Consider the following 24,064-nt stretch of genomic DNA (forward strand, 5'->3'; position numbering starts at 1 on the left):
AACTTTTACATGCATGGTACAGCCATATTTTACAAAATATTTCAACACAGTTCTTTATCAATTTTAATTTTGATCTCCAGTGTAGGTCAGGCATGGCAGCTCTGTGATTGTGGAGGATCAGCAATAAAAGCATGCCCTCTAGCGGTCATCCCTTTATCTACACACCAAATGTGAAAATTAAAAAATGTTAGCATTGTCTCCTAAAAACGCTTGAATCAATTTTCAAATGTTCAAAAACGTATTCAAAAATAATCAGTAATGTCAGTGTCGCATACGATTCTAAAGCACATTTGCAAGATGTTTATTAGGTGCACAATGCCACCTACACTCATCATGTCTCAGGAGCCCCACCACATGATGGGATGGATGGATGAGCCTCTTTCTTCACCTGCTGCAACAAGTAACCGGGTATGTGTCAGGCACGATTCACCATCGATGGAGACAGAATATTGCACACTTGCCTTCAGCGTTGTGGCCCTTTCTCCATGTGTGGTCTGACCCCTGGTGACCCCTGCTGTTGGCTGTATGGTTGTAATGGTCTCACCTGCTGGATTTTTTTTTTTCATGAACCCTGAAGGCATCTGTTCCCATATAACAGGTTTTGTGCTATGGATGCATTTGTCTGGTACATGTGTTCTACAGAGACACAATGAAGTGGACTTACTTTGGAGTGCTGAAGTAGGGTCATGGCTTTACAGCCTTCACATCAGCTGACGCGGGTTGTTTCACATCCAACTCAAAGACTAATGAAAGATTTTCTCATTCAACATTCTTGAAACTGATATTTTAGTCATTTTAAATGAACAAGCTTCATCTAAAAAGCCAACACCCTCCTCTTCAGAGGTCTGGTCTATTTTAGGAGTCTGCTGTGACGGCTGGTACTTATAGGAAGCTGGACCAGGGCGGGGAGCACCCGGACCGGCACGCACACATGAAAGCATGCACACACACACACACACACACACACACACACACACACACACACACACACACACACACACACACACACACACACACACACACACACCCCGATACGCTCACAAACAATCTAACGTGAATGTTTTATTACAGAACAGATTAACTTTTAAGAAGATCAAAACGATACAGCTCAGATGATATGCTATTTGAAAGAGTGAAAATGAACATGTTAACAGACACAGTCCCTGAACATTGTTTCCGATAGTGAATATAATCAGCGCGGCATATCTGGCCCCTGCCCTTGCCGACATGCTGTCATAGTTTATTTATGTCTGACTAATCTATCAACACTGGCTCTATGTTTGGCAGGCCTTCACATTTGCCAAATAGCAACAATTAGAACAGGGTGGGAAGAGAGGAAAAGTGAAAACGTGTCTGGACATGCATATGCTTGAACCCCTGAGCCCCCCACCCCCTCCTCAGCCAGCCTCTCCGTCCGACCCTGCTGCTGTCTCCACCCTGCTGCTGCGCACGGTACTCCACTACTGAATCACCCAAAGTCATCTCGACCCAAATGAGACACACACAGATATTGCTGTACTTCTATTCCTGTTGGGACTCTTGGCCGTTCATCATTGCCATAACCCTTTCCCCAGCCTCTTGCCCGAAACCTAATCATCCAAAACACATGGCCAACCATAACCAGGACTCTGAACCAAACTGACACCCAGTTATAATGACCCAGTTATTTCGAAGCTTGCCTCCACAAGTAAGTGTGTTTCCAGCAACAGTTTATTCTAACCAATTCTAATCTTGTTGGTTTGTTCTGATTCGTGTGCTACAGTGAACAAAAGATGCAAACTTTATTGGTCTTATTTGTCTCACGTAACATCGTGATGCTCTGATCACGAAGCTGATAGTAAGTTAGAATAATGGAGGAATACTGCTTGAATGAGCCATTTTAAAGTGCACTGCAGTACATTTTTGAGATGTTGAGATGTTCATTTTTCCAGAAAAAGGAGAGTGTATATAGGGCATATTGTGAAAGGGGAGGTACATAGCTGTTGAGGGACTGGAGGAAACCTTGTAAACAATCGGCTTGTGGGCAACAATGACGTTATCTGGCTCCATCGCTCCTCAGCTCAGTCTCATGAAACTGCCTGCCACACACACTGCTGATGACAATAGCGGACGTCGATGGCGGCACATGCAATTTGCCCGTCTGAGAACACACACTCCCAAACTTTAGCCTAAACAGCCTTTGATGGCAGCCCCTTGATAAAAACCCACCCTGGATGGGAGGCTACAAATACACTGAAGTCTGCATTGTCGTTCTGCAGCAAAGGGAGCGTTGGTCAGAGAAGTCCACACAAAGGTCCAGGGTAAGACTGCTTTATATTGGATATATGTGTGTTGTTGGGGTGTCCTGATGGCCTTCTGTGCTCAGATGCTTCCCCTCAAGTGTGTGCTTCCTCTCCTCACTGCCTACCTGATGGTGGAGGACGTTTCTGCATCTGCTTTGCCTCTCAGATTGAAAAGGGTAAGATCAAGTCATTTAGATGTGATGATTTTGAATGAAAGTCATTTGTTTTTGATCAGGACGTCTCCTTACTGGACCAAGGGGTCCTCCAAAACATTGAAGACATCTCTGACCTCTTAGCCGGTGATGTGGGGGGGGCATCACATGCTCTGGCCCTCAGTGACCCATCAGGTCGTCCATCACATTCACAACAGAACCACCATCAACTTTTGCGTAAGAGCAATGAGCACAGGAGGTGAGTAGAGGCAACTAAAATTAATCCCACTTTAAAAACACAAATGGCTTACCCTTTTTTACTTTGAAAGTAAATAAAAGTGTGCAGTACTATTCAATTGTCTCGTGATGTTATGCGAGTGCAACTTCCAATGATTTGTGTCAACTAGGCTGCTGTAGACTCATGGGAGCTCCATTAAGGAGTTTCCACAGCTGTCCTCTCCGGGGCACCAGAAGGAAAACACAATGTTCCTAGACCAGAGTGGAGATATCATCGGTGGCGGCCATATAGACGCACCTGAAAATTTGCCATTTAGCAGTGGGATGGCGACATCAAAATATGTGTTTCTTTTTAAAGAACTAATGGTTCCACTCCAAGTGTATGACATGAGGCAAAAGCAGTTATATTTGTATCCTTACTTTTTAGTCTCCACCATCTTTACATAATAACTAAGGCTGGTGGAGGTTGGACCAAACATTCACAGGGATGTGGAGAGCTCCTGGCTCAGCTCTTCTATTAGTCACAAAAGTGTAAACATACACTTCTCTCCTGCTATTCCAACTGCAGTCATCCAAAAAAAAAATGAAGCCGTGACGCATCGGTTATTCACAAACATCCGACTGTCTTGGTTTTTCTGAAAGCATCACTCACTGTTCTTTGCTCAAACTTTATTCTGGCTCATGCCTTAAACACAGACGGAAAGTTGCTCCCCTGGACTCGCTCAGCGGCTTCTGGAAGTCTTCTGTCAGAAACAGAAAGGTAATAAATGTGCTGTCCAGTCACTTGCTCATATGTGTGGTTATATCGTAGTATCGTTAAGAGTGCATGACGTTGAAGCACTACAGACAAAAGTGCTGTTAATTCATTATAAACACAATAAGGCATAACTACACATACACGCACCACAACAGGGAACACAACAGTTCGTGAGACATCTTTCTTTCACCCTTCTGATAATCGTGCTTTTTCGGCAGGAAGAACACGTGACCAACTGAGACCGTCGTCACTACGGGCGAATTGCGCCATCTACTGGTTGGATCTGAACATAGTGGAATATGTCTATTTATTAATAATATGCTGTTACAACATTAAGTTAAACATATATTGTCTTATTGTGATAATTCAAAACGCTTGCTTGAGATTTCTGATTTCCACATGAATGTCGCCTTTATTAAACGTGACTTGGCTCAATTAATGCATGTTTCTCAAGACGGCTCTCGCCATGACTTTTCATTTGGAAAGAGTTTTGCATCAGGTTGGAGCTGTACAAGTGAGCCTCAGATTGAATTCATTTTTCATGCAGCATGAGCTTTTGCTGGACAAAGCATGTGGCCACTAGGTATTGTCGACATCCTCCTGCCCCGCCATAACCACTGAAGTCTCGTCAGGTGACAAGATACACGCATGATGCATTGAAACACTGGCGGCCATCTTCCTCCAGCTGTCATAGGGCATTCACACTTAAAATCTAAACAAGCTCAAATGAGCTGAAAACCACGCGAGAAGTGACAAGAATAATTTCCCAAAGACTTTTATTGTTTAAGCTACAATTAAAGAAAACAATATCAGACTGCAAGAAAATATAGACTTTGCCTGGTTATTAATTTCTATCTGGACTTTCACATATGTACAGTCGTCAAAGAAGAGCAGGATATGTACAGAGTTGAAGTTGTAGAGTGCAACTGCTACTGGACTTACCAAGACTCTCCACAACAAAAGAAGTACATGGCAGAACCAAAACAGAAAAAAATAAAAATTGCCACGCTGAAGCAGCTTAAATGAACATTCTGTACAGAACACCTTTGTTCTCCATGCAGGACGCGCTTCCGTTCTGCCTCAGACGAACACTGCCGCTGCTTTTTAAACCAAAGCTAAGAAATAAAACATGAAAAATAAAAAACATATATTACAATCATACAAAAAAAAAAAAAATCTTCAGGGCCACTTCAATGTGACACTGCCAGAGCATTCGTACAGCCACTCGATGAGATAGAAGACAAGAAAAAAAAAAAAACCCACTTGTAACATCATATCTGATGAGTAAGAAAATGCTGCTGATGATGGACTGCCCTCAGAGTGACCAACAAGGCAGACGGAAACTTTTAAGCGCTCAGTCACAAAAACACACAGCTGCATTTCAAAGTACAGATTCCATCAGCCGCAGCTACACCACAGATTCATCCATGAGCCACATAAAAACTCACATACAACGTATCTGGGCTTGTGTTCAAACTACTAAAGCAATTAGCAGTGTGCAATATTATTTAGATGCAGGACCTTTCACGTTGGCCAATCTGATTAAAAAAAAAAAAAAATTACAAAAAAAAAAAATCAAAATCACTACCAGAGTGAAAATAGAGTGGATGTGAGCATCAGTGAACGCCACTGATGGGAAGAAAGTAAAAACTTAACAAAAACTGAGCTGCCCCTCTATTACGCGGACACCTTCATACAGGCCAGGAGAGGAAATTAAGTCACGGGCATTAACTATTCTCAAAGACCTGATGATTACTTAAAATAAAACTTTAAGTTAAATTTACTTTTCTTCTTTTATGAAAAAATGAAATGTACCAAATATGCACAATCCAAAACCAAATATTGGCATTGATAACAAATCAAACAGTCAACAAGCCGTGTGTTGAAAAGCAAAGGGATAAATAAGATTTAGTGATTGTCAAAGGAATCCTACCAAGGGACGACATGATCATTTAGGCTGATTTGGCAGGAGGCATCAAAGAAGGAAGTGAAGTTCAGGCCTTGTCACTCTTAAGTGTCTTTTTTGTGTCCTGACCGGCGAGAGTCCCTGCACTTGTGGCAGTAAAAAACATCAGGAACGTTGGATTTCTTGATCTTGGCGCAAGATAGGTGAACCCAGATGCCGCATTGGTTACACTCAATCATGGGACGACCTGCGAATGGCTTCCCACAATAGCAAGTGATCAAGTCCCAGGAGTCGTCGCCTGTGAAAATGGGTACACAACAGGTTAGCAACACATTTGGGCAACTGCTACTGCCAAGGTGTCAGACATCTACGTACAACTAATACATAACTGGAAAGAAGAAATACTTGGTTTTTATACAGTGTATACTTTAAAAAAAATCTTGTTTCCATACACCATGATGAAATGCATTGCAATTCTGACAAGATCCTAAGTGGGTCAAAATGCCGCTGCCATCTTGTGACGTCACTGGACATACCAAACACTGGTGCACTGAAGAAGTGGACACAGAAGCTAATAATGAGGGATTTATTAGTTTGTTTGTTTTTTTGTTTTAGGAAGAAGAGCAGGACTTCGTTTTTATTTGAACCACGTCATCGTGAAAGTGACAACTCTGATTAGATGAAGATGAAGTCTTAGTACATGACAGATCAGACACGGCCGGACAACAGGGTAATTGTAATGTAAAACTTGGTAAAGAAGGGTCAGCGAAAGACATGCCTTTGGTTTGACAGCATGACTTGCTGTCTTTTACTGGCGAGTATTGACGACTCCTCACCAGTGTTGTGAACAGCGTTGGTATTGTCGCTTGCTGTTTTTAAATAGGAAAACCATGGGCATTTGCAGTCGGTTTCAAAAACTGTTTTTTGTTTACTTTCAGTACAAAATAATCCTGCAAAGCAGCAAGCACATATGGTTGCCACTCGTCCCTCATTCTTTGAACTTGCTTCACCGATTTCTAATGATACGCTCATCATGGTTAAAAGAACAGGCTTACATGCTCACTGGCACCATTAGAACGTCCAGCTGTCATGCGACAATTTGGCATCTCTCCTCTGATATCGAAGAGTTTTTTTTACATGCATTCTAATGGTGCACTGACAGGCTCCCCCTCTAGTGACGTCACCAAAAGCGCGGATCTGTTTCTCACTTCACACTTTCAGTTAGAACTAGATTTACACCTATTCCGTGTTGTAATTCAGCAGATCCATCCTTGTCGACCATATATGATCATTTTATACTGCGTGCATTATTCCAGAGGTGTGTCGGTGACACTTTAATCAAGAGATTCAGATGACACATACCTGATTCCACCATGATGTCCTCATCAGCAATCCAGGTTTCTCCCTCACTGGAGCTCATCTCGGCATCCCTGATTGAATCGCCTGGCTGAATCTTCTCCAGACCCTCAATGCTTGACGGGGAGGTTCCCTGCACATCCAAACCGTCTCTGGAGGGTTGTGCGTCTGTGCGTCGTGTCTCAGACTCCGTCTCACTATGAGCAGCAGAGCTCTTGAGCTTCTTGGCTTTCGGCTGCTTTGAGTTTTTGCTGCGTTTGATGCGGGCTCTCTTTTCGCCATCACTGCTGCCACTGTCTGCCGCCATCATGGCAGAACCCAGAGACAGCTTTTTCAACTTTTTGTCCTTTTTGCGCTCCACTTTGTTGCCAGACTCATTCTCATATAAAGAGTCTTTAAGTCGCATCTTGTCCAGGAGAGTGCTCTCTGAGTGCATGCGCCGAATGTTTTTGCCCTTGTTTGCTCGCGCTTTCCGTACAAAGGTGTGGATTGTGTGGATGTCGGAGTTTCCATCAGTCCAAGCGTTGCCCATGGAGGTGTTTCCCCCACTTGCACCATCAGCTGACAATCCTGAACTGTGTGCGGAGCTGGAGGACGTCGGCGACCATGAGCTCTCCTGACAAAGAGAATGGAATTAGACGATTTAGATGTGCATGAAATGTAATATGTTTTTCTTTGACATAAAAATGTATCACAATAATTTGAGGACCAATAGTCAAGTTTAGACATGGTCTAGACATGGAACTCTGGATTGACTGATCGGCAAAAATTTATTCTGCACTTCCTTGAAGGACATGATGCAGAAAGTCATTTAACTTCTGTATTTTGTGTCCTGAATTCAACCAATTTGCTGATTTTGGTGAGTTTGTGTGGCTGAAATGAAGTTTAGAACATACCTCTTTTGGATTTGGTATGTAACCGGCATACGCCAGCACAAAACTGCAGAACTTGTTGAAGTCTTCAACTGTCCTTTTCTTCCTTTCAGGGGCCTATAACATAAATAAATAAATAGTGTGCATTTTTCCAAACATTGAAAGAGCCCATTAAAAAAAAGTTATGACATGACAGTAAACATGCAAATAAAAAATACTCACCAGAGGCTCTGTTTTACATGTTAACAGCGAATCTGAAAGATGAACAAAATTTGTTGATTTAGGACAATACTGATTGCTCCAGGTTATTTCAGATGTGTCAGCACAATTACACATCTTCAACTTACTCACTTCAAACCTTTGACACGTAAAAAGCATTAAATGTAATTATTAATGTTTAATAATTGTTTAATAGACGAAATGCGGTACACAAACAGGGTCAACACCCGAAAGAATCATTATAGGTTTATGAATGTTCGAAATGTATCGGTTAACTCCCCAATAGTAGAATATAGTTATACAGAAGAAGCTGAATTAGGAACGGTATACCAATCCTGACACAGTGCACACTGGATACAGTAGACAGAATAGTTTTCAATTTGATGTCTGCCATATTAATTTTATAATCAGGTTCAATCAACGGATTTGATATTTTTGGCTCGAAACTGTTAAATTCGCACTTTGATTTCACCCTTAAAAAAGCTATTAAGTGTACTGGTGCACCGAAATCCCGTTCATGAGCCTGTGTGGAATTATCCAAACAGTCATGTCTTCAGTAAATTCCAGGTTTATTGAAAGCAACCTTTCATGTTGCCAGACTGCTCTATATCTGAGTGTTGTTTACCTTTTGTTATATTTACGTTCTTTGAACATGCTGGCAAAAAATACGCGCTACGTCTCAAATTGACAGATTTTTCTATTCCCTTGGCGGCCGCGATGAAACCGTGAATTTACGATACATTTTTCCATACCGCCCACCCTTACCAACATCTGAAACAATATGTCTAAGAGTCTCTTGTCACATTATTAATAATGGGGTAATATTACAAACAACATCGTTGACAGTAGAGACTTTCTATTCCGACGCTGTAAAACAGGACACGGTAGAATTAAACTTGGTCTCATTGTGCTACCATTAGCTGCTAACTCCTAAACGCCAACGGCGCACAGAATTCATGTTCCACAAAAGGCAACTGGTTTGCATGGGGTGTGGGATCGTTAAGCCGTCATAACACGCGTGAAAGACGCCAAATGTAATGTCCGACTATTTTAATTCCCCGAGGACTTAGTTGTTAGCAATTAGCTGCTAATCGCGCTGGCTCAAATGATTGAAGCTTAGCAGCGCCTCTCCAGTTAGCTTAGCTCTGCAATGAACCGGGACGGCGTTGTCATACTACCATAATGTGCACAAGTAAAATTGCGTATTGCCGTTAAGGGCTAAAGTCTCGGTTTTCTAAATATCGATGTTCGTATTCACGTAACATTGTTAAGACGTGAGACAGTTTTTATTTCACGAAATTTGAACGAGAAGTAATGTAACTTTTTTTTACTATATTTCAGAGAAATACATTGAAACTTTGAATACCTGCTGTGACATTTATGCCCCACGAAATGTGTCAACTTAAAATACATCTCATCACACGATTAGTTGAGCAGTATTGTAGCATACGCAATCGAACGTAGCATCAACGTTAGCTTCAACTTCTTTAGCAACGAGACCATTTGGGTCATTATGATGAGCGATAGGCGTAGTAACTCGTACAAAAATGCGTTAAAACATACCTTGGTGTTCGGACATTATGTCGAGCATTGTCGCCTCATCGATGAGGCCTCGATTGCTGGGACAGAAGGAGCAGGGGAGCTAGCCGAGGGAAGGCGGCCGTCGCGCCGTGCCTTTACCCGGCGTGGCTGCACCTTACCAGCGCCCAAACGAGCAAGCAGACGAACAGGGGGATAATGTTCTAAAACTCAGTTTGTGTTGAAGCTAGACTATGTCTAATGTGAAATCCAAAACGTTCCCAATACGATCTGACGCCGATATTAGCCAAATAAAACAACACTTTCCCTCTTGCTCAGTGTTCCGACGACTCGCCTCAAGCACCCTTTTCTTCGTCGACGCATTTATCTGAACAACAAAAATAAACGCAACTGAAAGACGTCCGCGGATAAGCTTGAGGTAATGGTATAACTCCTCGGATCAAGTCGTCGTCTGCGCTCACAGTGTGTATTCCACAACTGAACTGGCTTTAATTCCGCACGGTCCTCCCAGAGCGCGGCAGAAGATTCTTGAGTCTGGCAGCGCAAAAAATAGACGTGAAGCATCTTGGGTATTGTAGTGTGCAACAGCAACGTTCCCACAGCGCGTCACTCTGTTTGAAAACTACATCCCCCTGATACGACTGCGACAAAGCTGTAATGTAGCCGACGAACTCTCCGTGCTACGCAGCGAAATATGTCGACTTCCAAATATACATAAAACTTCGTCGCGTGGTCTTAACCCAAGACCAGTTTTGCGAATGTAACCGTCGGCTACATCACTTCCTTTCGCAGTACGAGAGCACAGTGCTAATTGCTATGAAATTAGCCGGTAACCATAGCCATGCTAAGTAGCCGAGGATACGTACTGTTCGACCATGTTGTCCGATTTATTGCAAGGAAATGATGCAGGAGGTTTTCTTATCATAGAAGGTAAATGTATTTCGGGTTTAAGAACTATTTCAGTTATATGTTATCATATCGAGATTTGACAGTAGTATGAGTACAATTTCTACGCCTGTAAAACAAATGTCCTCGTTTCAGATTCTGTGAAGCACTGTGGTCGAGATCTCCTTTGGAGCTTCATATCAGCCACACTGAACAGGTATTCAACACAGACTAATATGTCTTGTTGTAGAATGTGAACCGTATCGGTTTTGATTATTTTTCATGCCTGGAATGTTGAATTCAAGCAATTTTAACTCGTGTGCCTTCTTATGTTCAGGGACGAAGCAGTCCATGTGCTTGGTTTTGACATCAGTGAAGAGGAGCTAAAACATGGATTAAAACGGTCCCAGAGTGAAAGGTATGCGATTTGGAGTAAAGACAAATGTTTGGTAATCCAATTCTACTGTAATAACATCCTCGCCATGTTTGCCAATGTTTATCAAGGAAGCTTCATAACCGTTCAGTGTTTGGTTTTAGCTCTGTGCGCATCCATTTGTAAATTCAGTATATGTATAGATATCAACTGTCTTTCTTGGTTAGACCAGTCCACTAGTGTCATTAGATTCTGAAGCGGAATATTCCAGTTAGTCAAACATAGTGAGCACAAGCAGCGCTCTTTTGGTGTAATGTGACAGTGAGCATGTTCAGTCCACAAGTAGCACAACCTGGTGTTTTGCCATGTCTGGTACTTGGTGGAGACACGGGCAGAAGGGTGATGGGGTAACAGCAATGTAAAAAGAAAACGTGGGAATTGTGGCAGACAGGAGAAGCTGTGGGAGAGAATAGAGCGCCAATAGCAGCAGTGGTGTCAAGGTCCTGCTGTAATTGACAGTGAGGATGCTCAGTCATCATCACCGTTATTATTGTTGTTGCTTGACAATGAGTATTTACAGAGAATTAGATACATCTGTATCATCTGTAAAAGTCCCATCTATATCAGTGGCAATATTTGTATTAATGTCAAAGTGCTCCAACTTGAGTAAAGCTCAAAGTGATGTTATTACTCATCCTCTGCAAATGGAAGGACACATTACCTTCGACTTTTGTACACTGGATAAAAAATGTGATGTACTTTTTAAAGCTGGAGGAGAGGGGTCCATCAAAGGATCAATGCAGAAATGTTACATTGCAACCGTTTGTTACCTTTGAGAACAACATAGATGCTGAACACTTACAAATGAGTAGATATACATCCCTCTGATCACACCATTACATATGTATGTTTTGAGGTTTGGTTTGTTTATTGTTATTATTATTCTTTTTTATGGAAGAGGGAGATCAGGATTTCAATATTTTTTGTGTGAAGCTGTTATAAACAAAAAAATACTTTGATGTTGCTGCCTAGTGACTTTATGATACATGCAAATCAGGTAATTTCTCATTTACAGTATTCCTTGGTTTTGAACTGTTTTAAGCTATGACCTTTTGAAATAGTGTTATCAAAATTGAGCGTTTTTGATTTAATTGAAAACTGTAGCACCCCAAGGGTTAAGAATATTTGTTATTATTGAACACCTTTCTTATTCTCATAGATTTATCATTTTTTTCCAACCCCTTGACACAGTCGTAATGTTCCCTGTTCTTGCAGAGTGATAAAGCACGGATAAGGTTTTTTAACCCGTCCAGATCTGGGGGATTCAACTCTGTCCCCTTTTACAGTTGATAGTAACATGGATGTGAAATCGCCCATGTCCTGCAATACGGTAATTTCATTATATCACAGTGTTCAAAATGCTTTTTGTGTTGTGATTTCAGGCTGCGAGTTCACAATGCATTCGCTGACCCACTTGGCTGGACTGGTGACTCAGTCTTCACAATTGACCAGTTCTCAAATGAGAAAATAACACATCTTGTAAGACAAGCATCCCAACCGGTGACCTTAGTTATCGACTCACTTTCTTGGATTTTGAGGCACCTAAGTCCTGTCATTGTTTGCAGGACTATTCAGCAGCTTAAAAATGGTAAACACTTCACTATGTTCACATCATCAGGAAGCTAAAACAAGAATGTTTTTAAATGTCCTGTGTTGAATTAGGGGGAGCTGTTAGAGCTATTATTGGTCTGCTGCACACTGACATGCATCAACAAGGGATTGTTGGAAGTATCCGCCACCTGGCTACTACAGTGATCAGTGTAATGCCTGGCCAGAAGTTGGGCGATGCAAAGGCGAAGATCATAAGGCGTCTGAAGTCTGGGAAAGTTATGCAAGAGGTGAGAGTATTTTGGTTGATTGGTTTGATGGTCCTGGTGAATTATGCACTGTGCTTAGATTCTTGTGTATTCGTTTTCAGGATGAGTTAATTGCCATCAACGAGGATCTTACCGTCACTGTACAGAACAAGCACAGTCATCATGGATCAAAAAAGACAGATTCAGACGAACTGGAGGTTTGTTGGCAACAAGAATAATTCATTGAAATGTAAACATTTTACATGTCTTTTACACTGAAAAACTTTTTTGTTTTCATAGAGGGACCCCACTGCCAATTTAACTTTCAACCTGCGGTTGTCTGATACAGAACGTGAGGCGAAGGATCATCTTGCTCTACCATTTGTATTCAGCCAGCAAAAGTGAGAAATACTTAATCTGTCGACGCATTTCCTTTATATTTAAATTTGTCCTCTCGTGTTTTACTTTACAGACAAAAAGCCCTGCTTCAGTCTGGTCCAGGTTCTGGGCGAATTCTGTATGAGCCTGATGCATATGATGATTATGACCAGGAGGACCCAGATGATGATCTTGATGTGTAGACCCAGAAACCTGTGGGGTTGCAGAGCACATCAATAAAAGTTTCAAAGTTGACTCTCCTTCTTTGCCATTCCATATGTCCTTTAGACAGAGACTGTTGTTGAAAAGCTGCATCACACTATTCTTCAGATGTGATACACTGACATTTACAGTCACTATTGAGTTTTATTTCTGATACAGAATCAATTTGAAGATTACAATTTCTTTTCTGTATTAATAAAACAAAAAATGACAATCCTTTCAAATGATACTCGATTGCCCTGTCTATGACGGACTAGTATTGTTTCAATTTTACAGCTGCAAACTGTTGATTTCCACTTACAGACTAATACTAATTTACATTGTGAATTTAACCATTTCATTTTATAACCCTGCTTCCCCAATAATCCTGATTATAAATCATCCCAAACAAAGATTGTCATTCTTGTTCTTTATCAAAGTCCAATCTTGTGTGTACTGTTGCAAGGCAATCCATTCAGTTGTATTATGTCACAAAGTATCAATCCTTTTAAGCCAAATATATGACTAGGTCATTTGTTGGCTTCACATTGGATAGCCTCGTGTTTGCGTATGCACGATCAACTTTGACCAACATTCCCACATAACGCACTTGTTATTTATTCACTTCCAAGCGATTCGTTTTTAGGGGCGAACTTCATCACACGTACCCTCTAAGCACACAAACGCACGCACACACAGAGGACATTTATGAGACAATTTGTGAGTTTGTGAACTCCGTGCATTAACTTGGTCAAAAAAAAAACTCCGCTGCGCAGCATTAAAATGAGACGGAATCAACGACTTAGTTGACGCGCGTGTGCTCGTTCGTATCTGTTTATTTTCCGTCCACGTGGACGTGCTGCGCGCGACCAGGGATTTCTCGCGGAAGTGACGGCAAAGTGGAGATGGCGGCTCGCAGTTTCATTCCGGATTTTAACTGGACTACAATCTGATATTATCTGGTGGTTCCAGTCTCTGAGGAACTTTTTAATATAGTCAGTCGCCAGAGGTGCTGCACAGTTAAGCGTCATTGTACTGGTGCTTGACAAGGAGCGGACCCACCGGCTTAAGTGGGTATTTTTTGGGCTCAAGGTGGTCACCCTGTCGAGCTAGCGGTAGCGCGGCGGCTAGTAGCTCCCGAGCTAGCTTGTCAACGAGCTGCGTGTACAGGTCCTCACAGCTGCTGCAGCAGCCTCTTTTTAAACCAAGTGTGTTTCTCTCAGTTGAACAAGCAAGTGCCAGTAGTGTGCAGAACAAGGACCTCCTCGGCCGCTGGGTTGGTGTTGGGCTGGAATTGCCAGTGTGGCGGCGTTTGGCTGAAAGGACCGCCACTAGCAAACAAGTTTGAGATCTTCTCATAGACGGTGCTCACAAACCGGGTTGTCACCATGTTGAAGACCCGCCAGTGTTTACTTGGTATTCGCACTTTCCTCGGTGTAACTTCCAGACTATGGGGCTTCATCATGTACATCCTCAGGAAGTACTTAAGAACGGTGAGTAACAAGTTAAACGAAGCTCTCTGTGTATTCAGCGATTGCACTGCTGTTTGCGTACCAGAAACTTATTTTACTGTGCGTCTGTCTTAACCTGGGGCAGGTGGTGATCACAATGTGTCGCACCTGGGTCTACCACTACTTGAGAAAGTTAGATAAAGGAAAAGGCCGATGTGTGATTGTGGTTCTTTGAGCAAGAAGTGTGTACATCTTAGGCAAGGTGCTAAGAGGCCATCAGCCACTAGGACGACATCAGTCACCAGGTAAGTATATGGAATGGACCGTTAGTTGGCTGCTACGTTCTCTACTCTCCCACCTATTCTACTGGTTGTTTAAAACTGCTGTCTGGTTATTAAAAGTGATTCATTATATATCCAAATTGTCAGTAATAGACCAATGTCCATGAATCGTTTCTGTAAAATAACTTTGCATTAAAAGTTATTTTACTTTTGTTTCTGTTGGGTGCAGATGGTATATTTAGATTATGAGACAGATCCAGGTGATTCATTGGTTTGGAGTTAATTGATGGAATGTTTTCGTTTGACAATATCAAATCAGGTATAAAGCCAACATATGTTCAGTCGCTAACTCACGATGATTTGCCCCATCTCTGAGAATGTCTCCATTTTCCCTAGGTTTCCAGGTGATTCTATCTAGTGGAGGACTGTGGGGTAGAGCTAAATCAATTGCTTTTTTATTTGCTGTGTGTCACTCAGTTAAGGCTGAGGAATAGTGAGCTGCCTGAATTGACTATAGAGGGTGAACTGGAAGCTGCAATAACCGTTGCATTCAATTACTCTGAAGTTTGCAGAATGTTGTGTCCACTTCAGGGCAAACTTTCTCTCTTTGGCCCATTCATAACGGGTTAAGAATCATAACTAGTAAGTAAGTAGTAGTAATAAGTTACAAATTTGTTTTTAATTATTAGGGGGGGGGGGGTTATCTTTTTTTTTTTTAATTGCTCACCCGGTTTATCATGATGCAATTAGCACATACTGCCATGATCCTGTGAGTTTATTAATTCTCATAAAAACTTTAATTTTGGTAAATATGTAGGCAGTATTTCTAATTTATTTCTATTGGTTTTGTGGCTTTGATATGTTATATACATAATGTGGAATTCATTGAAAACTTAAATATATGCACTGTAACTATGTAACTCGGGTAACTCACTCTTCTGTCATTTTTACTGGGTTGTTCCCATCTATGATTATACACAGAATATATGGACTTTGAGTTGAAGCACATATCAAAAGGACAAACCTCGTAGGTGTGCCCTGCTTGTTAGAATTATCACATGGTAGGACTGGGGGCTGTCATAAATTCGTCGAGATTATTGTCCTGCCTTGCGAGTTCTTCACCCCATTCCATTTGTTTAATTGCTCCTATTATTTACATTTTTGTAATTGCTATCCCATTTTAAAGCAAACCGTAACAATTAATGATTAGTTTAATCTACCTCTCATAGATTCATTTGCCTAATGACTCAATATGACTCCCGATTGACAGCACATCATAACTTAAAAAAATATATACCGCCCACCTGAAAGTCAATGTCTTCAAATGTTTATTTAAGTGAGGTGCTTGGTTTGGATTACCTGGTACCTAATTTTGAGTTAGCCTGTGCTGTTTAAATGTCATTCTTTTTATCATTTAAATATGACACAAGTGAAACATTCCTACAGTTAACTATGTGGAGACTTGTAATCTGCTTTTTTTTGTGCACATTCATGGTTTTGTTCTTTTATTTAAGGCCTCCCATTAAGGTGTGTCCGTTTGACTCATATTTTAGTGGCATGTTGACTGTGATGTCTTGGTGGTTGATTACTGTCATCTTTTCTAATTCAATACAATTAACTGACTGACAGTTTCGGTAGACGTCGTGGTGGGTGCAGGTTTTAGTTCCAACCAATGGAGATGACACCTTCTCGCCTATCAGGTGTCTTTGATTGCCAGTCTGGCGTTGCTTGTTTCAGCTGGAACCCCAATGGTTACACAGTGTGCTTGATGGGATGGACCACAAACCCAAGAGCCTCTGCCCTTTGAGGACTGGAGTGCCCACCTCTGTTGTAGACGTCATTTAAAGATATGTGTAAGACAGGGGTGTCCAAACCGCTCCAGAAAGGGCCGCACTGGGTGCAGATTTTTGTTCCAACCCAGCAAGTTACACACAGTTTAACCAGTCGGGTATCAACTGAAACAAGCGGCAGCTGACTGACAAGCAACTCATTACAGTCTTCAGATACCTGATAGGTGAAGTCATGTGTGCTAGTTGGGTTGGATCAAAAACCTGCACCCACTGGGGCTCTTGAGGACCAGTTTGGAAAGCCATGGTGTAAGATAAGTTGACTGGCGCTCACATAAACATTGCAATTAGAATGTCTGGTTCAAGTAAACATGAGATCAATGAATTGGATTATGAATATTTTGACGCGTCATAATCCTGTGCAGACGTCTAAACAGTCTCGGCATTAGTACTGGGTGATGCTGTTGCATTTGTTTTGCATCGTACACAGGTGCCCAACTTTCCTGTTTAGTTTTTATTGATCATTGTGAGAAAAAAAAAAACCAACACCCATCAACCCCTCGATTACAAGTTTGCAGATTGTTTTTTTTTGTGTTTTTTTTAATTGTCAATGTTTGTTTGTTAAGGTTACTGGGACTGCATTGTCGATGTTTATTAAATATACTGCATTTTTAATGCCTCATTCTGGTACAAATTATCGTCATAAATGGGCCTACTTATTTACGAGGAACATAGACAGGCAGTTTTTCAGACAGGGTGGTTATCAGCAGCTGCTACTGCCCCCAATTGGCTTCCCCTATATGTGTTCTGAGCAGGAGGTGGGGAGGCCCAGTGGAAGGGTCAGGCACCAAGCAGTTCACTCTTATTCAAAGTCATCCTGCAAGTCTTCCTTCCTGCGTGCGCCCTCTGCTTTGCTGACACCCAAAGACAGCTGGGGGTTATAAATAGCACTAAGGAGGAGACTGCACTGCCCTGGCCGAAGTGGACCTGAAGGTCTTCTGAAGCCATCAATGGATTCATGGTGTCATCGAAGCATAGTTAGACAAGTTTACAACTGATGTGCAAAGAAAAATCTTCTAGACACCTTTGCTCAAGATTACTGATAATCAAAAACCTGACTAACAGGTAGAAGGCCAGGTTTTCTATTTGAAGGACTCCACTGTGCAACAACAAATGATTCGAACTAATTATGTATTAAGTATTATGCACTGACATACTTAAGGATATGTTCCTATCTGAGATGAGCCTTGCGCAACAAACAGCTAGGGATGGATACTTTTTGATCTTTTGCAGAACAAAGTGGGTCTACTGTTTCAGACTTTAAACAACTTTGCTAGTTACCCATAAGCCATTCTCATCTGCTAATTGAAGATTATATGGTCACGAATCAACGTGTTTAATATGGCGCCACGTACATTGTGACAGCAGACTGCCTTTTCTGACCATTTTGATTGGAAATATTGGTCTTTGTTGTGACTGAGATGTTTTGGGATTAATGTGTTTGGAATGAACATGGCTCTTTTCTTGTTTTTACATTGACTGTTTTTTCTTTTGATATGCAGATAATCCAGTATCAGACAGTGCGGTACGACACCTTGCCTCTGTCACCTATCTCGAGAAACAGACTAAGTAAGTACTTGTTTTTTTGTTGTTTTTTTTTTTTGTTCAGACATAATGGGTAATGTATTTCACATGGAAGGTGCAAAAAGTTTTATGCACTCGTCTATCCTCTGAAGATAATGAGTCCACTTTTGCGTATAGATTGTTTTCAACATAATTCCAACAGCGCAAATAAATAACTTTTTGCCTAATGTACTTGTTGCCATTCCGTGGCTGCTGTCTGCAACTGTGTTTGATGACCTCACTAGAACATATGTGTTTTGAATTGTGTTGTTTGTTCTTTTCAGACTCCTAATCAAAGACAGTGATTGTTTAACCCTGAAACTAATTGTGCATATTTCAATGCATTTGTAGATGCAGTAAAAAGGAAGATTCTGGTCCTGGATCTGGATGAGACTCTGATCCATTCTCACCACGATGGTGTCCTCAGACCTACAGTGAGACCTGGCACACCACCAGATTTTATCCTAAAAGTATGACCTTTCACCTACATTCGTGCCATTTGTGTGATGAACACTAACTGGGTGCTTCTGTTTGTATGTTGTTTCCTCTGTGCAGGTGGTCATAGATAAACACCCTGTTAGATTCTTTGTACATAAAAGACCACATGTGGACTTCTTTTTAGAAGTGGTGAGTGTCATTCTGGTTTCAACTCCCCATGTTTGACTTGAGCTTAGAGCGGTGATGTGGCACCATGTCTCAGCGCTGCTTGTTCTCATGTCATCATGTTTGTCTTCATGCACACAGGTGAGCCAGTGGTATGAGCTGGTGGTTTTCACAGCAAGTATGGAAATCTATGGCTCAGCTGTTGCAGACAAGTTGGACAACAACAGGAACATCCTGAAACGCAGATACTACAGACAGGTATAGATGGCTTCAACACCCTGCCATGTATTTACGTGGGCATTCACGGCCTCGCTATCCTTTATATTTTTGTCATTCCATCATGAGAGTCAAAGGTTTTTTATTGGAGCCAGGCCCTTATTTAGGTTTGGGTATGGTTTAGGTTGCCATTGTGTCTATCAATTCTGATTCTCAGTGTTTAAAAGGCCTGTGACCTAATTCTACCAAGACAACATTGAAAAGAATTTGCTTGCTTTTATTCCATGTAGACAATAAAGGTCTATTAAATGTTAATTCCAAATGCTATCAAAAATGACATGATGCAGACATGTGTCTGTGTGCTAGAATTTTGGGTCAGACACTAGTCGTGCCATCTAGTGATGCACAGGATGGCACTGGACTGTTATTGTCTTAAATTACTGGTCATTAGGAGTATACTAAGTTTGACCTTCTTTTGCTAATTTAATTTGAAGCGTTCACATAATTTTTAGTGAATGCAATGCTCAGAAGCATGACTCAGTGCAATCAGAATGAGAAAGCGTTATTAATCCTGAGGGAAATTCTGTTCGTAACATGCTGTGTACACAACATATAAAATGAAAAAATACATGTATTAAGTGCAAGAAAGCTATACAAAAAATCTTATAAACGATGTGCAAGAAAATGCAGATTCAAGAACAGAATACCGTGTCAAAGAATCCTTCACTGTAAATTTTACAGGGATGAATTGTACATTTTTATTGCCACAACAAAGGGAGGACGAGCGATTTGTCAATCGTTTCTAAGGCAGAAGTAAAACTCTCTGACAGCGAAGGTTCAGTGATGGACATTGGTCTCCTCGAAACACTAAACAGTAAAATAGACCTAATATCACACTCTGCAAAATAAACAGAGACTTGCTTTGTTCTAGGCGAGTTTTGACATCGCTGCTATACTCATCCTCATGTCCTCATCCCTCATGAATGCAGTTCATGAGGGATGAGGCAGTCGATTTCAGAACCAGTTTATAATGGGCTTTCAAGCCTGAAGTTTCCTACGTAGCAGACGACTCCTGAACACTGTCTGTTGTGAGCTGATCAACTCAAAGTACAGAAGGTGGTGTGGCGTCAGGTCTGCAGCAGTTAACACACAGCTGTCGAACTTGTATGAACTAGTGGTGGCTCCATGCTGACCTGAAAGTTTTCATTTGGACCTTCAGCGATACAGGGCTGCTGGAATACTGCAGTGATGACGGTTGTCAAGCAGCCTCCATCTCGGCTCATGTCACTGACAGACACACTGCGGTTATGGTCAATGTATTTATACTGTCTGCAGACCGTGTGCTTTTGACAATAAATAAATGATTACGACCCACATGCACCCACCCAGGAGGCTGCACCCCACTATTTCAGAAACGGTGGAGAAGTGCAACTTTGAGCTAAATTTGAATTCACCTCAAAATAGGTTTCCTCTTATTTAGTTTTTGATCATTTCATGCTCAATATTTATGTGTAGTCGCACCATCTTGTCACAGACCCTTCAGAGTCTTGTCAAATCAGATCACATACTACAACTACTGAGTTTTTGTAATTCCTTTGTTACGTTTTTTTAATTTTATTCTATGTAACACACACAGCAAAGTAACCTGCTGTTGGCATGATTCATCATTGTCTCAATTGGTCCACTCATCACAACTTTAATCCAAGGGTTCAACCTTACCTGCCGAATGGAGTGGTGTTAAATGGTGTTAAATGCCGATCTTGTCTTGTCTTGTCAGGAAGTTAGTTAGGGTTAGCTTGCCATAACCAAAACACTGTTCTGTCACTGATTACCAGAAAAGGGAGTGGTGCTAACTGTAATGTCAGTGGTTGGCTCAGAAATGAGTGTGCACAGCGAGTGCTGTCCATTGTAACTGCAGACCAGTGTCATTTTGATACATGAACCAGACGTGCAGCAGAAAGCAGAACCTTCTTAATAAATGGCAAAATAAGACACTGCCTTTATACTCAAAAAGATAAGGTTCATCAGAAGCTTGAAAAGTGAAAATAAAGCTAGATTTCTTTCCTATAGTCTGTGGTTGTAGCAGCACATGGTATCAATTTATAGGAGACATAAACCAACCAATTAAAAATTAGAAATGCTACCTATCCTTAAATCAGGAGTAAATGTGTACTGCTGACATTTATTTACAATGTTCATGGGACGGTGACACTATTTCATTAAAGCAGAGTGAGATATAACCAAAGCCTCTGACAACATTGTACTTTCATACAGTGTGTGTCTGCTTGTATGTATGCATTGTGTTTGAAATGATTTTAATTCTTTAACTGAGGTGTTTTGATTCTCTTTGCAGCATTGCACATTGGATCTAGGTAGTTATATTAAAGACCTTTCCGTAGTACATGATGACCTGTCCAGTATTGTCATTCTGGATAACTCGCCTGGTGCTTATCGCAGCCATCCAGGTATGACACTTTTTATACCTTTGTAACCATGGCTTAGAACGTCTTCGGTTGGAAACTTGTCATTAGTCTGCAGTTAATTGTCAGAACCGAGGGAAGTTGTGAATTCTTCTGCGGCATTTTACAGCTGCAACACTCACTTGTGTACTAAACCCAAATGACTAACCTGCTATTGTCTGCCCCCTAGACAATGCAATACCCATTAAGTCCTGGTTCAGCGACCCAAGTGACACAGCACTTCTTAACCTGCTGCCTATGCTGGATGCACTAAGGTAAAACATTTTGCCTTGACCATACATGTATTACTACCACTCTTACGATCAACACTTTGCTACAATAACATTTAATACTTCTTCCTACTATTGTGGCTATTAGAAATCACACTCATGCTCAGCAGCTCACACTACTGCTCCTGCTCACGCTGCTTCAGCCAGTTTCTTGTCACAGTGACTTGTGATGAAAAGAATGCTTTCATATACACAAAGAATGAAAATGTTGCAGATGTGTATTGTTATGAAGACCCACAAATTCAGTTTCCAATGGTACAAATGTCATATGACAATATGATATTTACAATAATATATGTCTCTCTGTCCGGCAGGTTCACCGCTGATGTCCGCTCCGTCCTCAGTCGAAACCTCCACCAGCACCGGCTGTGGTGATTTTCTGGTTGGAGAGGGGTAGCTGCTTCCTCTGCACCAGCCTCCATCCACCTTTGTTTCCTCCTCTGACGCCCACCATCCTTCTGTGAGCCTCTCAGGCAGATCCTGCCGAGAAGAGGGTTGGACAGTGTGTGTGTGTGTGGGGGGGGCAAATATATGAACAGTACTGGATCACCTCAGCCAAGGAACTACTGAGGAAGGAGGAGGCAGCTTTCCCTCTTCACTCTGTATTTGGTTTTGTTTTTTGTTTTGTTTTTCAATACAAATGGAGCATCTCTGCCTTATCGCTCCTGATACTGACTATGAATGGAAGTTAGTCTGTGACTAAGCTGTCTGACTTCATTTGCCCTTTTTAAAAAATTTTTGACATCTGGGAGATGTGTGAGTGGATCAGCGTAGCGACGGACAAGTCGACCTTTCCTATTCTCCATCAACACCAGTTGTTGCACTTCAGCAGAAAGCGCTTGTATTCACCCTCTTCACCTCATGGGACTCCTGGGGAGATTTAGAGAATCAACATTTTTTTTCTTTTCTGACCAACCTCATATACCTCAACAGTGATTGTTTCTTGAGGTACTGTTTTGGAAAAAAAATAAGCAAATTTTTCTTTCTAAAAAAGATATAATTCTAAACAAAAATAACAGAGCTCTTTGTGACATCAACAGCCTGATATTAAAAAAAAACATTCAGCCATAAACCACCATTGATTTATTCTCATATGTGATATAAGCTGGACTTGAAAAATGTATAACAAAAGAACGGCTTCTTTTAAACGTGGACTGCCTTGATGTGTATCCATATCTCATCAGTTGACTGAGGTCATGGCATATGATAACTTTGGCACAGCTTGCCCTCTTGATTGAATATGATCTGCACTTGATTTTTGTCCTGTTTTTGTTGCAGTCGTTTTTCAGTCCACGTTTTAGCCATCAATTTTAGATCTCCCAATTGTTGAGCGTCATACGTCCAACTCATCATTTCAAAATGCCTTGACGTCATTCTGGTTAAGGCTCACAGCAGCTTCTTCTGCTCCGTCTCCTGGTCTGTGTTACTAATAAAACACTTGTCAGTATCAACCTATGACCACCCTGCCTGTCTTCTTTACAAGCTTCAAGAGGTTGCGGGTCGCTCATCTGAGATTGGGGTCGAACCAGGTCATATTTGGGCAATTTGCTGCCCTCCTGTGGTGAAAACACCCTTTTGATGGCGCGACTTCCTGGTCTTCATTGGTGGTCTCAGCTCCATCAAAACGAGGCGAGCCCAAGTTAACAGTAGGGCTGACGTGGAACTCAATACTCACACAGTTTTTCAGTTTAATGTCATGTCAGAAGGAAATGGTTGTGAAAACGTTTTGCATGCCCCTATACTTGTATTTGATGATGCACAAATATGTATTTACTTATCACGTTAATGATGAACATTGTTCCTGGGACGTGTGCGTGATGATATCAAACATCCGTAATGAAGTGCACAATGTCTAGTATCCTTTTCCATATCCTTTTTTTTTTTTTTTTTTTTGCCTGAGAACTTGATTGCCTCTGTTGTTCAGCTTCTCCTGGCTGATCTTTGATGTTTCCTCTGTGTGTTTTTTAATTTCAGACTTTTGGGATGTCCCCATGGAACATGCAAACAATTTCACCAAGAAATTACTCATCTGGTGGTCAAATCTGCCAAATTGGTGTAAACACAGAGTTCCGATTGTTAAGCACCTTCAAAAACAGGGAAAACATACCTCCTCCTCCTGACAGAAAGGACCCTGCTGAGAGCCACTTCAAGCTAGACCCAAACCTGGAACCTTCTTGCTGTACAAACCACCTCTCCAGTGTACTGTACGAAGATATCTATCCAAGTCGTAATTGTGGTTACCCCAATGTGGGTTGATCGTATTTACTAAGTGTTTACTTCATTGGGCACTTCAAGGGGGACAATGGCACCACCAACATTTTTGTTCCAACTTGGATGAATG

General features: G+C 41.4%; 3 protein-coding genes across 3 annotated transcripts; 2 read left to right on the forward strand and 1 right to left on the reverse strand.

The window, feature by feature from the left end:
* Positions 1-4,023: 4,023 nt before the first annotated feature.
* phf23b (PHD finger protein 23b) lies at positions 4,024-9,877 on the reverse strand. The gene is made up of 5 exons (XM_053860611.1): positions 9,345-9,877; positions 7,785-7,816; positions 7,587-7,679; positions 6,697-7,306; positions 4,024-5,632 (listed from the first exon to the last, which is right to left on the reverse strand). The coding sequence occupies exons 1-5, from the start codon at positions 9,370-9,372 to the stop codon at positions 5,439-5,441; spliced, it is 957 nt and encodes a 318-aa protein (XP_053716586.1). The 5' UTR covers positions 9,373-9,877; the 3' UTR covers positions 4,024-5,438.
* A 58-nt stretch (positions 9,878-9,935) lies between these two features.
* Positions 9,936-13,067, forward strand: elp5 (elongator acetyltransferase complex subunit 5). The gene is made up of 8 exons (XM_053860613.1): positions 9,936-10,250; positions 10,362-10,422; positions 10,543-10,623; positions 12,021-12,226; positions 12,301-12,476; positions 12,557-12,652; positions 12,735-12,835; positions 12,907-13,067. The coding sequence occupies exons 1-8, from the start codon at positions 10,196-10,198 to the stop codon at positions 13,013-13,015; spliced, it is 885 nt and encodes a 294-aa protein (XP_053716588.1). The 5' UTR covers positions 9,936-10,195; the 3' UTR covers positions 13,016-13,067.
* A 1,331-nt stretch (positions 13,068-14,398) lies between these two features.
* On the forward strand, positions 14,399-23,607 carry LOC128755546 (CTD nuclear envelope phosphatase 1A). The gene is made up of 8 exons (XM_053859241.1): positions 14,399-14,506; positions 18,095-18,161; positions 18,507-18,625; positions 18,711-18,782; positions 18,900-19,016; positions 21,328-21,439; positions 21,624-21,708; positions 22,038-23,607. The coding sequence occupies exons 1-8, from the start codon at positions 14,402-14,404 to the stop codon at positions 22,096-22,098; spliced, it is 738 nt and encodes a 245-aa protein (XP_053715216.1). The 5' UTR covers positions 14,399-14,401; the 3' UTR covers positions 22,099-23,607.
* The last annotated feature ends 457 nt before the right edge of the window (positions 23,608-24,064 follow it).

This window comes from Synchiropus splendidus, chromosome 3, assembly GCF_027744825.2.
Source record: "Synchiropus splendidus isolate RoL2022-P1 chromosome 3, RoL_Sspl_1.0, whole genome shotgun sequence".
NCBI classification, from domain to species: Eukaryota; Metazoa; Chordata; class Actinopteri; order Syngnathiformes; family Callionymidae; genus Synchiropus; species Synchiropus splendidus.